This window comes from Oncorhynchus mykiss, chromosome 5, assembly GCF_057628025.1.
Source record: "Oncorhynchus mykiss isolate SJ-2025 chromosome 5, ASM5762802v1, whole genome shotgun sequence".
Taxonomy (NCBI): domain Eukaryota; kingdom Metazoa; phylum Chordata; class Actinopteri; order Salmoniformes; family Salmonidae; genus Oncorhynchus; species Oncorhynchus mykiss.
In genome coordinates, this window is record NC_143026.1 from 89,284,602 (window position 1) to 89,296,971 (window position 12,370).

Consider the following 12,370-nt stretch of genomic DNA (forward strand, 5'->3'; position numbering starts at 1 on the left):
TGATAGTAGCAGTGGAAGTGGTGATAGTAGCAGTGGAAGTGGTGATAGTATCAGTGGAAGTGGTCATAGTATCAGTGGAAGTGGTGATAGTAGCAGTGGAAGTGGTGATAGTAGCAGTGGAAGTGGTGATAGTATCAGTGGGAGTGGTGATAGTAGCAGTGGAAGTGGTGATAGTATCAGTGGAAGTGGTGATAGTATCAGTGGAAGTGGTCATAGTATCAGTGGAAGTGGTGACAGTATCAGTGGAATTGGTGATAGTAGCAGTGGAAGTGGTGATAGTATCAGTGGAAGTGGTGATAGTAGCAGTGGAAGTGGTGATAGTAGCAGTGGAAGTGGTGACAGTGTCAGTGGAAGTGGTGACAGTATCAGTGGAATTGGTGATAGTAGCAGTGGAAGTGGTGATAGTATCAGTGGAAGTGGTGATAGTATCAGTGGAAGTGGTGATAGTAGCAGTGGAAGTGGTGATAGTGTCAGTGGAAGTGGAGACAGTATCAGTGGAAGTGGAGACAGTATCAGTGGAAGTGGTGATAGTATCAGTGGAAGTGGTGATAGTAGCAGTGGAAGTGGTGATAGTAGCAGTGGAAGTGGTGACAGTGTCAGTGGAAGTGGTGACAGTATCAGTGGAAGTGGTGATAGTAGCAGTGGAAGTGGTGATTGTATCAGTGGAAGTGGTGATAGTATCAGTGGAAGTGGTGATAGTAGCAGTGGAAGTGGTGATAGTATCAGTGGAAGTGGTGATAGTATCAGTGGAAGTGGTGATAGTATCAGTGGAAGTGGTGATAGTATCAGTGGAAGTGGTGACAGTGTCAGTGGAAGTGGTGACAGTATCAGTGGAATTGGTGATAGTAGCAGTGGAAGTGGTGATAGTATCAGTGGGAGTGGTGATAGTAGCAGTGGAAGTGGTGATAGTATCAGTGGGAGTGGTGATAGTAGCAGTGGAAGTGGTGATAGTATCAGTGGAAGTGGTGATAGTATCAGTGGAAGTGGTGACAGTGTCAGTGGAAGTGGTGACAGTATCAGTGGAATTGGTGATAGTAGCAGTGGAAGTGGTGATAGTATCAGTGGGAGTGGTGATAGTAGCAGTGGAAGTGGTGATAGTATCAGTGGGAGTGGTGATAGTAGCAGTGGAAGTGGTGATAGTATCAGTGGAAGTGGTGATAGTATCAGTGGAAGTGGTCATAGTATCAGTGGAAGTGGTGATAGTAGCAGTGGAAGTGGTGATAGTAGCAGTGGAAGTGGTGATAGTATCAGTGGGAGTGGTGATAGTAGCAGTGGAAGTGGTGATAGTATCAGTGGAAGTGGTGATAGTATCAGTGGAAGTGGTCATAGTATCAGTGGAAGTGGTGACAGTATCAGTGGAATTGGTGATAGTAGCAGTGGAAGTGGTGATAGTATCAGTGGGAGTGGTGATAGTAGTAGTGGAAGTGGTGATAGTATCAGTGGAAGTGGTGATAGTAGCAGTGGAAGTGGTGATAGTATCATTGGAAGTGGTGATAGTAGCAGTGGAAGTTGTGATAGTATCAGTGGAAGTGGTGATAGTAGCAGTGGAAGTGGTGTTTGTAGCCATGTTACAAAATCGGGTTATTGGCTGTCCCATGAGTCCATGGAGAAAAGTCAGTAATGTCGGATGGTCTTCCATAGTTAAATTAATAAAATACAATATCAAAGGCCAACGTGGTTGTGTTGTCATTTTCCCCTCAAAGCAAACAGAAGTGTTTGAATAATTTATTTTTAGGTTACTGTCACGCCCTGGCCTTAGTTATCTTTGTTTTCTTTATTATTTTGGTTAGGCCAGGGTGTGACATGGGTGATTTATTGGGTTTCGTCTTGTCTAGGGGTTTGTTAGATTCATGGGGTTGTGTTCAGTTTAGTTGTCTAGGTAAGTCTATGGTTGCCTGGAGTGGTTCTCAATCAGAGGCAGGTGTTTATCGTTGACTCTGATTGGGAACCATATTTAGGCAGCCATATTCTTTGGGTATTTTGTGGGTGATTGTTTCCTGTGTCAGTGTTTGTGCCACACGGGAGGGACTGTTTCGGGTTTTCACGTTTCTTGTTTTGTAGTTGTGTTCATGTTGAGATTTTCTTATTAAAAGAACCATGGAAACTTACCATGCCGCATATTGGTCCTCCGATCCTTCTCGCCTCTCCTCTTCAGATGAAGAGGAGGAAAACCGTGACAGAATCACCCACCACAACAGGACCAAGCAGCGTGATGACAGGCAGCGCCAGCAGGAGCAGCGCAATCAGGACTTCTGGACGTGGGACGAAATCCTCGTCGGGAGAGGACATAGCCCGGTGCGGTACATACCAGCTCCTCGCATCGGCCCGGCTAGAGTGGGCATCGAGCCAAGTGCCATGAAGCCGTCTCTACGTATCTAGTCTCCAGTGCGTCTCCTTGGGCCAGCATGCATGGCACCAGCCTTACGCATGGTGTCCCCGGTTCATCTGCACAGCCCAGTGCCGCACTGGCAGGGCGACCGGGAGCATTCAACCAGGTAAGGTTGGGCAGGCTCGGCGCTCAAGAGCTCCAGTGCGCCTGCACGGTCCGGTCTATCCAGTGTCACCTACATGCACCAGCCCTCTGGTGGCAGCCCCCCGCACCAGGCTTCCTGTGCGTGTCCAGAGCCCAGTACTCCCTGCGCCTCCTCCCCGCACTCGCCCTGAGGTGAGTGTCCTCGGCCCAGTACCACCAGCGCTGGCAGCAAGCACCAGGCCTACAGTGCGCCTCGTCTGTCCAGAGCCGCTACAGTCTCCTGTCTGTCCAGAGCCGCTAGAGTCTCCCGTCTGTCCAGAGCCGCTAGAGTCTCCCGTCTGTCCAGAGCCGCTAGAGTCTCCCGTCTGTCCAGAGCCGCTAGAGTCTCCCGTCTGTCCAGAGCCGCTAGAGTCTCCCGTCTGTCCAGAGCCGCTAGAGTCTCCCGTCTGTCCAGAGCCGCTAGAGTCTCCCGTCTGTCCAGAGCCGCTAGAGTCTCCCGTCTGTCCAGAGCCGCTAGAGTCTCCCGTCTGTCCAGAGGCGCTAGAGTTTCCCGTCTGTCCAGAGCCGCTAGAGTCTCCCGTCTGTCCAGAGCCGCTAGAGTCTCCCATCTGTCCAGAGCCGCTAGAGTCTCCCGTCTGTCCAGAGCCGCTAGAGTCTCCCGTCTGTCCAGAGCCGCTAGAGTCTCCCGTCTGTCCAGAGCCGCTAGAGTCTCCCGTCTGTCCAGAGCCGCTAGAGTCTCCCGTCTGTCCAGAGCCGCTAGAGTCTCCCGTCTGTCCAGAGGCGCTAGAGTTTCCCGTCTGTCCAGAGCCGCTAGAGTCTCCCGTCTGTCATGAGCCGCCAGAGCCGCCAGTCAGCCAGGATCCGCCAGAGCCGCCAGTCAGCCAGGATCCGCCAGTCAGCCGCCAGTCAGCCAGGATCCGCCAGAGCCGCCAGTCAGCCAGGATCCGCCAGGATCCGCCAGAGCCGTCAACCAGCCTGAGCTACCTCTCAGTCCTGAGCTACCTCAGTCCGGAGCTGTCCCTTAGTCCAGTGGGGCCATTTAGTAGGGTTGCCAATCCTAGGTCGGGGGCGAGGGTCGCCGTTCCTAGGATGCTACAAAAACGGACTAAGACTATGGTGGAGTGGGCGCCAGAGCCGCCACCGTGGACAGACGCCCACCCAGACCCTCCCCTATGGGTTTAGGTGTGCGGCCAGGAGTCCGCACCTTTGGGGGGGGGGGGGACGTGGCCTTAGTTATCTGTTTTCTTTATTATTTTGGTTAGGCCAGGGTGTTTCGTCTTGTCTAGGGGTTTATTAGATTAATGGGGTTGTGTTCAGTTTCGTTGTCTAGGTAAATCTATGGTTGCCTGGAGTGGTTCTCAATCAGAGGCAGGTGTTTATCGTTGACTCTGATTGGGAACCATATTTAGGCAGCCATATTCTTTGGGTATTTTGTGGGTGATTGTTTCCTGTGTCAGTGTTTGTGCCACACCGGAGGGACTGTTTCGGGTTTTCACATTTCTTGTTTTGTAGTTGTGTTCATGTTGAGATTTTCTTATTAAAAGAACCATGGACACTTACCACGCCGCATATTGGTCCTCCGATTCTTCTCGCCTCTCCTCTTCAGATGAAGAGGAGGAAAACTGTGACAGTTACTTTAAGTATAAAGGGTTTATGTATCAGGCTACTTTCTGTTCATTAGCTCTACATTGACTATTTTCATGTAAACTGTTACCAAATATTCTGTCAATGTAATAGGCCATTTTCACTTTTAGGGCTGGATTTTCTGACCCAGATTAAACCTACTCCTGGACTGAATAACAGGGTCAATGGGAAATATTTATTGAAAGCGATTCTTAGTCCAGATTTAGGCTTAATCTGGGTCTGTGAAAACCACCTGTAAATGTTCTGAACTTTGTTTCTTGCATACAGAAGCATAAAAGGTTTTTGATGACATCAATGTTGTTACGTTCCCCAGCAAGAAAAACAAATAATGTGGCTCCAACGGAAGGGGAGGACTAACAAAGAGTCACTGACCATCAACCAAAACTAAACAGGTGTGGTTTTAGGAGGGGTTCTGAAAGACACTCATGGGGGATGTCCACTGAAAGTTGCCTAGCAACAACAACTGAAACCTAACAGACACCTACTGTGAGAGCCCGCTCAATTCGCCCAAGAAGAGGCCAAACATTAGAAAAACCCACATCAAACTTAAAGACAGGAATCAAACCAAAAAGTTTAGCAAAACAAAATCAGGGAAGATCAGATAAAGGAATGTTGTTTCTAGAAATCAAATAGAGAGTGCCAACTGAAGGTGATGACTGTGCTGACTAACGAGGTGACGCACTACACGCTAAAATCCAACCTCAAAACATAAATGGAAAAAACGAACAAGATGAAGATCTTTATCTACAGTAAATAAAGATTACAAATGTTAAGGTCCCAAATCATGAGATATTCTGTTAAATGTTCTATACAACTGGTTTTCAGATGACCAACAGGGGGCTGGCTGTGTACGGTCATCAATGTGCCAGTGTGATTGAGAATAAATAGCTCCTGATTAGTGTTTTATGCATGTAGCCATGTTATATCTCTGAAAATGTTGAATATTACAAACCCCAAACAAGTCCTGAGAAGACTTGAGGACTGACTTGATGTTAGATCACTGACTGAACATGTACTGTCTACATGGCCCCCTCTATTGGCCATTTATATGAGGTACATTGTATTGTGATTAATAACTGCTTTAGTCAGAGACGAGATAAGTAGGGGTGCTGAGACTGCTGCAGCACAACCCAGTCTCTCATTCATTATGTACTATATGTACAAATTAGCACAACGTTTTTATGTACTAATAGCACAAACTCATGGTGCATTGAACTACATCAATACCAAGCCCCTTCTGAATCCCTTAACTCAATGCTCTCTGAGTTTGGGCTATTAGTACAAATAAACATAACTACTTATTTTGGAGGTAGCTAGCTAGCTATTTTAAAGTGAAAGCGAAGTAAATTATTGAATAAGAAATTACCAATAATCTAGTAGTTTCTGTATTTCGGTCCGCATAATTCTAGACTATTATTTTATTTTAATGAGTTATGTGCAATTTCATAGTTTTAATATCTTCACTATTATTCTACAATGTAGAAAATAGTGAAAATGAATAAAACCCTGGAATGAGTACTGTAGGTGTGTCCAAACATTTGACTGGTACTGTACATTACAAATAAAACAGACTATAATAAACCACAAAATACACATTCAAAAAAGTCTCCAATCATTTAAGGTACTAGAATATCTAAATGCAAGGAATTCTGTGTATTGTTCCAAACATAACGGCCCAGAAAATAAATAACTCTGTGGCGACCAAAGAGATCTTCAGAGTTAAAATAAGATATTAAGCTTTAGTTTAGTAACATGAACAATTCTCAGGTCAATGAACTGCACAAATATGTATAGGGCATACATTCATTAGATGACAACAAAAGTCATACTTAATCGGTATGTTCCTGGTCAATTTTGACGTTTTGTTATAGTTTGTACCGCGGACACGATTTTATTTATACCTCTACACAAAAGTTTGGCAAATGACCGTTCTGTAACGTTGACCTCTGATGAACAGGTCCCATATTTTGGGGCAACAGCGACGTTTGCTAGTAATGTTCGCAATTGCTTGTATTATTATTATTACAATTAGAGGAAATAAATTGTACATTTTACAGGTTATGATCATAACAACAACTAAGTATCTGACATATAAAGAGGGAGAATGGTAAACATGCACTTCGAACAGACATCTATCTCTATGTACTGTTTGTGTTTTGAGTCACTGCTTGGTTGCTATGTTACCGTTACGTTGCGTCACATCACGTGACATTGATAGTTCTTTGTAGGAAGGGTATCATGTGATCCTGTCAGATTTGTTATATTCGTTTTTGATAGTATTCATCAATTATTGTAACTGCATCTGTCTTTAGTTTGAATCACGTTTTATTAAATCGTGTATGCAAAAATAAAGACATTTGCTTCCCTGAACCAGATAAATTGTGAACTACAAATATGGAAACATTTTGTAGTTTATTATTCTAACCCTATCCCTAATCGGATTCTTATCAATATATTCGGTAATATCATTATAATATGCCTGTAAATTGATATGGACCTTCATTAGAACCTACATAACGCTGTGCTGCATCAGCACATGCCAACTCAATGTTTCAATTGGTGCAGTTTTTAAAACGTGTTTTTCAGTCCTTAATGTTTCAATTTGAAATGTGGGAGCCTCATGACTTAACTAGAGCCCCTTAGTTAACTGGGGTGGCAGGTAGCCTAGTAGTTAGAGCGTTGGGACAGTAACCGAAAGGTTGCTAGATCAGATCTTCAAACATGTTTTTGCTGAATATCAATACAGGAAGGAAGCAAAGGGTGCAGTTTAGTTTCAGATCCTGATAAGAACGGCCAGTTGCTGTGGAACCTGTACAATGAGGGATGTGGAACTCAACTCAGGATTAGTCAACAGTGTGTGTTGAAGACAGAAGACATTGCTGGGTGGGGTGGGGGGGCATTGAAAGTCCCCTAGAACACAATGGCCTCCATCATTCTTAAATGGAAGAATTTTATGGTAGAGTGGCCGGACGGATGCCACTCCTCAGTAAAAGGCACGACAGCCCACTTGGAGTTTGCAAAAAGGCACCTAAAAAAGACTCTCAGACCATTAGAAACAAGATTATCTGGTCTAATGAAACCAAGACTGAACTGTTTGGACTGAATGCCAGGCGTCAAGTCTGGAGGAAACCTGGAAACATCCCTACGGTGAAGCATGGTGGTGGCAGCATCACGCTGTGGGGATGTTTTTCAGCGGCAGGGACTGGGAGACCAGTCAGGATCGAGGGAAAGATGAATGTAGCAAAGTACAGAGTGATCCTTGAAGAAAACCTGCTCCAGAGTGCTCAGGACCTCAGACTGGGGTGATAACCCTAAGCACACAGCCAAGACAACGCAGAAGTGGCTTCAGGACAAGTCTCTAAATGTCCTTGAGGTAGCCCAGCCGGAGCCCGGACTTGAAACGATCTAACATCCCTGGAGAGACCTAAAAATAGCTGTGCAGCGACACTCCCCATTCTACCTGACAGAGCTTTAGGGAATCTGCAGAGAAGAATGAGAGAAACTCCCTGAATACGGGTGTGGCAAGCCTGTAGCGTCATACCCATACATCCTTGTCTCATCGCACACCAGCGACTCCCGTGCACCTGGCAACCTTGGTTAGCGCACACTGTGCCCGGCCGCCACAGGAGTCACTGGTGCGCGATGAGACAAGGATATCCCTACCGGCCAAACCCTCCCTGACCCAGCCAATTGTGCGTCGCTCCACGGACCTCCCGGTTACGACAGAGCCTGGGCGCGAACCCAGAGTCTCTGGTGGCACAGAGATATGGGATAGGCCCTTAACCACTGCGCCACCCGGGAGGCCCCAATCAACTCATTTCTAAAGCATTTGTTGTCATGCGGTTATAACATTATTGCAGGGCATGCAGAGTTGTGGCTCACAAGGTAGTCTTTCATTTCTCAGTTTAATTAAATGTTTTACATTAGATCAATTACTAACATAGGTCATACCAACATTTGATCATAAACATGGTCTGATGTGTATGACTAATGTATTTTCTTTCATAATTCATTTGAACTGCTAGATTCATAATGTGTTAGAGGTCATATTGTTGTTGGGATTTACCTGTCAAACGGTAGAGGTAGTGTTTCCTCTGTTTCACACTAAGGTAAAGCCCATCAGCCTTCTTCTGGACATTTCCTGTCTGACTATCCTGAAGTCTGGTTGTCAAACATAGGGCAGGTTACAAACATGACTTCACTGACATCAATACAATTATGAAGTTGAGAAACAGCGAAACATTCACTTTTCTACCTGTTGAATTCTGGCTTGAAATATACTAATTCCTGTCATCATACTAGAACATATTGACTACTTTACATGTGTAAGACATGTAATATGTTAAGGGTCACTTAAGGGTGAATAGGAACTTTGTGCATGTAAAGTTACTGAGGGAGACAAGAGGAAGTGTAGAAAGTTTAAATTCTGTTCAAACATGTTTTTGCTGAATATGAATACAGGAAGGAGCCAAAGGGTGCAGTTTAGTTTCAGTTCCTGATAAGAACGGCCAGATGCTGTAGAACCTGTACAATGAGGGATGTGGAACTCAACTCAGGATTAGTCAACAGTGTGTGTTGAAGACAGAAGACATTGCTGGGTGGGGTGGGGGGGCATAGGGGCCCACCCCGAAGACCCTCTGACTACAGTCCTATCCCATACACACAAAACTTGGTTTGAGCTTTTTCTGGTTGTCTGACTTTTTGTTCTATTTGTTCAGATCTAACATACCTTCAGGCCACTGCTGGACCTCAGTTGCCACTCCTGAACCTAACATACCTTCAGGCCACTGCTGGACCTCAGCAACCCACTCCTGAAGCACAGCATCGTCGATATCCAGCTCTGCCTACTTATCTTCAAGGAAGCTGGTCTCCTCCTTCAGTCTTTTGACATTCTGAAAAAAATACAATTAAATTAAGGAACAACGTAGGTGAAGGTCTGGTGAATCACACTAAAAGGTTTGACTCTAACGTATACAGTCATTTTTAATGTTTTCCTACATCAAGATGACAAATAGAAATACTACAAAGCTGAGCCAGGATTGCAGACAGAAGATCTGACATGTATAAATAGATCAACAAGAATGAGAAAGCTGATACAAGATGCGATCCATGTTGGTGAACTTCCTCTTATTCCAACCCATTGCCAGTAGTGTGATAATGTCTGTTTGTACTGTAGGAAACTTCAGTACAGCTATTCTAATGCATTACTACAGTGCGTCTAACCAATCAACACAAAGACTGCAATTACAGTCATGTGTAAGATAAAAAAAACAACAATAAAATCATTAACATAGCATAACATAATATCATCATAGCATCATCAGTTAAGCTGTAACAGTAAATGTCCTTCACTGTCAGCTTCTCCCTTCGTTATTAACATGTGTCCAAGAAAATGTCCTGCTTTGTGGCAGTTTATTTGGTTTCTATTCATCAATGTCCTGAGCAAAAAGACAAATCACTATCCCACAATTTTTCTTCTTGGAAAATGACCTTCTAGTTGACAATTAATGTTCTTCTAAATATAAAACAAACTGCAACATAACATCACAAACGTATTGTCACACCCTGATCTTTTTTCACCTGTATCTGTGCTTGCCGCGACTCGGTGAAACATAAGATATTACAGTTTTTAATGTCCCGTTGGTAGGATATAGTTGATCGTAGTTTGTGTATTTAATTATGGATTGATTGTACGTTGGTTAATAGGACCGATGGTAAAGGTAGATTACCGTCACGGTGACGTGTCCTTACAAGGCAACAGTGTCTTCATCCTCAATACCTCCGTCTCTTTCTCCCGTGAATGACGGGGATGAGGGCCTTGTCGGGCGTCTGAAGTAAATCCTTCCCGTCCGACTCGGTGAAGAAATAGTCTTCCTCCAGTACAGGGTGAGTAATCGCTGTCTTGTTATCTAGAAGCTCTTTTCAGTCATAAGACACGGTGGCAGAAACATTATGTACAAAACACAAATAAAGCGAAAGAACATTTAAAAAAATGCTAAATTGGTTACGGGATCGTAAAACGTCAGCCATATCCTTCTGCGCCATTCTTTATTTTCTAAGCATAATACCCCGTAATGACCTTACTTACATAAGTATTCAGACCCTTTGCTATAAGACTTGAAATTTAGCTGAGGTGCATCCTGTTTCCATTGATCATCCTTGAGATGTTTCTAGAAACTTGATTGGAGTGGTCCCACAGTTGACAGTGCATGTCAGAGCAAAAACCAAGCCATGAGGTCGAAGGAATTGTCTGTAGAGCTCTGAGACAGGATTGTGTCGAGGCACAGGTATGGGGAAGGGTACCAAAACATTTCTGCAGCATTGAAAGTCCCCTAGAACACAATGGCCTCCATCATTCTTAAATGGAAGAAGTTTATGGTAGAGAAGAATGAGAGAAACTCCCTGAATACGGGTGTGGCAAGCCTGTAGCGTCATACCCAAGAAGTCTCAAGGCTGTAATCGCTGCCAAAGGTGCTTCAAGAAACTACTGAGTAAAGCGTCTGAATATTTATGTAAATGTGATATTTTAAGGTTTTTATTTGTAATAAAATTGCAAAAAATTATTTATAACATGTTTTTTGCTTTGTCATCATGGGGTTTTGTGTGGAGATTGATGAGGGGAAACAATTAATTCATTTTAGAATAAGGCTGTAATGTAAGAAAATGTGGAAAAAGTCAAGGGGTCTGAATACTTTCCCAATGCACTGTAAGTAGATCTTTCCCCATTAGCCAAGATAACAGCATATCTTGCGAAGGAATCCTACGGAGAGTCATACGAGAAATATAAGACATATTTTGCACAGGTCATACTACACATGGTTAATATGTTTCAGTCTGTTTTCTGACGTTACACGCCCAATGAACACAACCCACCTCTGCCCTGCCCTACGGTAGGACAGGTTGGAGGAGCTGCTGGGAGCTAGAGATGGAACTTGTGTGCTATGACTGGTGAGCACAATCACCCTCTATCTCTGTCTGAGGACTGAAGCTGGGTGGACAACATAACTAGAACCCTCCTGTTGCTTAAGTCAGAACTCACTGGCTGGGGGGAATCCCTCTAGGAATTGTTTCTCACTGAAGAAAAAACAACTGCTTGTGTCCAAAATTACACCATATTCCCTATATAGTGTACTAGTTTTGACTAGAGCCCTATGGGCCCTGAACAAAAGTAGTGCACTATAAAGGGAATGGGATTCAATTTAAAGACAAACACTCTGCACTTCTTTCTTGTTTACTTTTACAGAGCTCAAGTCGATAATTTAGCTCAAGTCGATAAGTCATCTTTTGGATGACTTTAGCTGGTCTATAGTATACAGTCTTGTAATGGTAGGATGACTTTAGCTGGTCTATAGTATACAGTCTTGTAATGGTAGGATGACTTTAGTTGATCTATAGTATACAGTCTTGTAATGGTAGGATGACTTTAGCTGGTCTACAGTATACAGTCTTGTAATGGTAGGATGACTTTAGCTGGTCTATAGTATACAGTCTTGTAATGGTAGGATGACTTTAGCTGATCTATAGTATACAGTCTGTAATGGTAGGATGACTTTAGCTGGTCTATAGTATACAGTCTTGTAATGGTAGGATGACTTTAGCTGGTCTATAGTATACAGTCTTGTAATGGTAGGATGACTTTAGCTGGTCTATAGTATACAGTCTTGTAATGGTAGGATGACTTTAGTTGATCTATAGTATACAGTCTTGTAATGGTAGGATGACTTTAGCTGGTCTATAGTATACAGTCTTGTAATGGTAGGATGACTTTAGCTGATCTACAGTATACAGTCTTGTAATGGTAGGATGACTTTAGCTGCTCTATAGTATACAGTCTTGTAATGGTAGGATGACTTTAGCTGGTCTATAGTATACAGTCTTGTAATGGTAGGATGAATTTAGCTGGTCTATAGTATACAGTCTTGTAATGGTAAGATGAATTTAGCTGGTCTATAGTATACAGTCTTGTAATGGTAGGATGACTTTAGCTGGTCTATAGTATACAGTCTTGTAATGGTAGGATGAATTTAGCTGGTCTATAGTATACAGTCTGTAATGGTAGGATGACTTTAGCTGGTCTATAGTATACAGTCTTGTAATAGTAGGATGAATTTAGCTGGTCTATTTGATCATATCTAAACAAATCTTTCGGCCGTAGCTACACACAGTCGTCAGGAGTATGGTTTTGTTGTTTGGGAGGATTGGTATTAGCTATTTGCGCTTTACGGATTGTGGATGTTGTGGATGGCTGTTCAC

General features: G+C 43.7%; 1 protein-coding gene across 1 annotated transcript; it reads right to left on the reverse strand.

Moving 5' to 3' along the window:
- Positions 1 to 1,730: 1,730 nt before the first annotated feature.
- Positions 1,731 to 10,477, reverse strand: LOC149983619 (uncharacterized). The gene is made up of 2 exons (XM_090236270.1): positions 9,847 to 10,477; positions 1,731 to 9,009 (listed from the first exon to the last, which is right to left on the reverse strand). The coding sequence occupies exon 2, from the start codon at positions 3,079 to 3,081 to the stop codon at positions 2,551 to 2,553; it is 531 nt and encodes a 176-aa protein (XP_090092396.1). The 5' UTR covers positions 3,082 to 9,009; positions 9,847 to 10,477; the 3' UTR covers positions 1,731 to 2,550.
- Between the last annotated feature and the right edge of the window lie 1,893 nt (positions 10,478 to 12,370).

Coding starts and splice junctions, on each gene's coding strand:
- LOC149983619 (XM_090236270.1), bottom strand. CDS start 3,081: ATGGGAGACTCTAGCGGCTCTGGACAGACGGGAGACTCTAGCGGCTCT.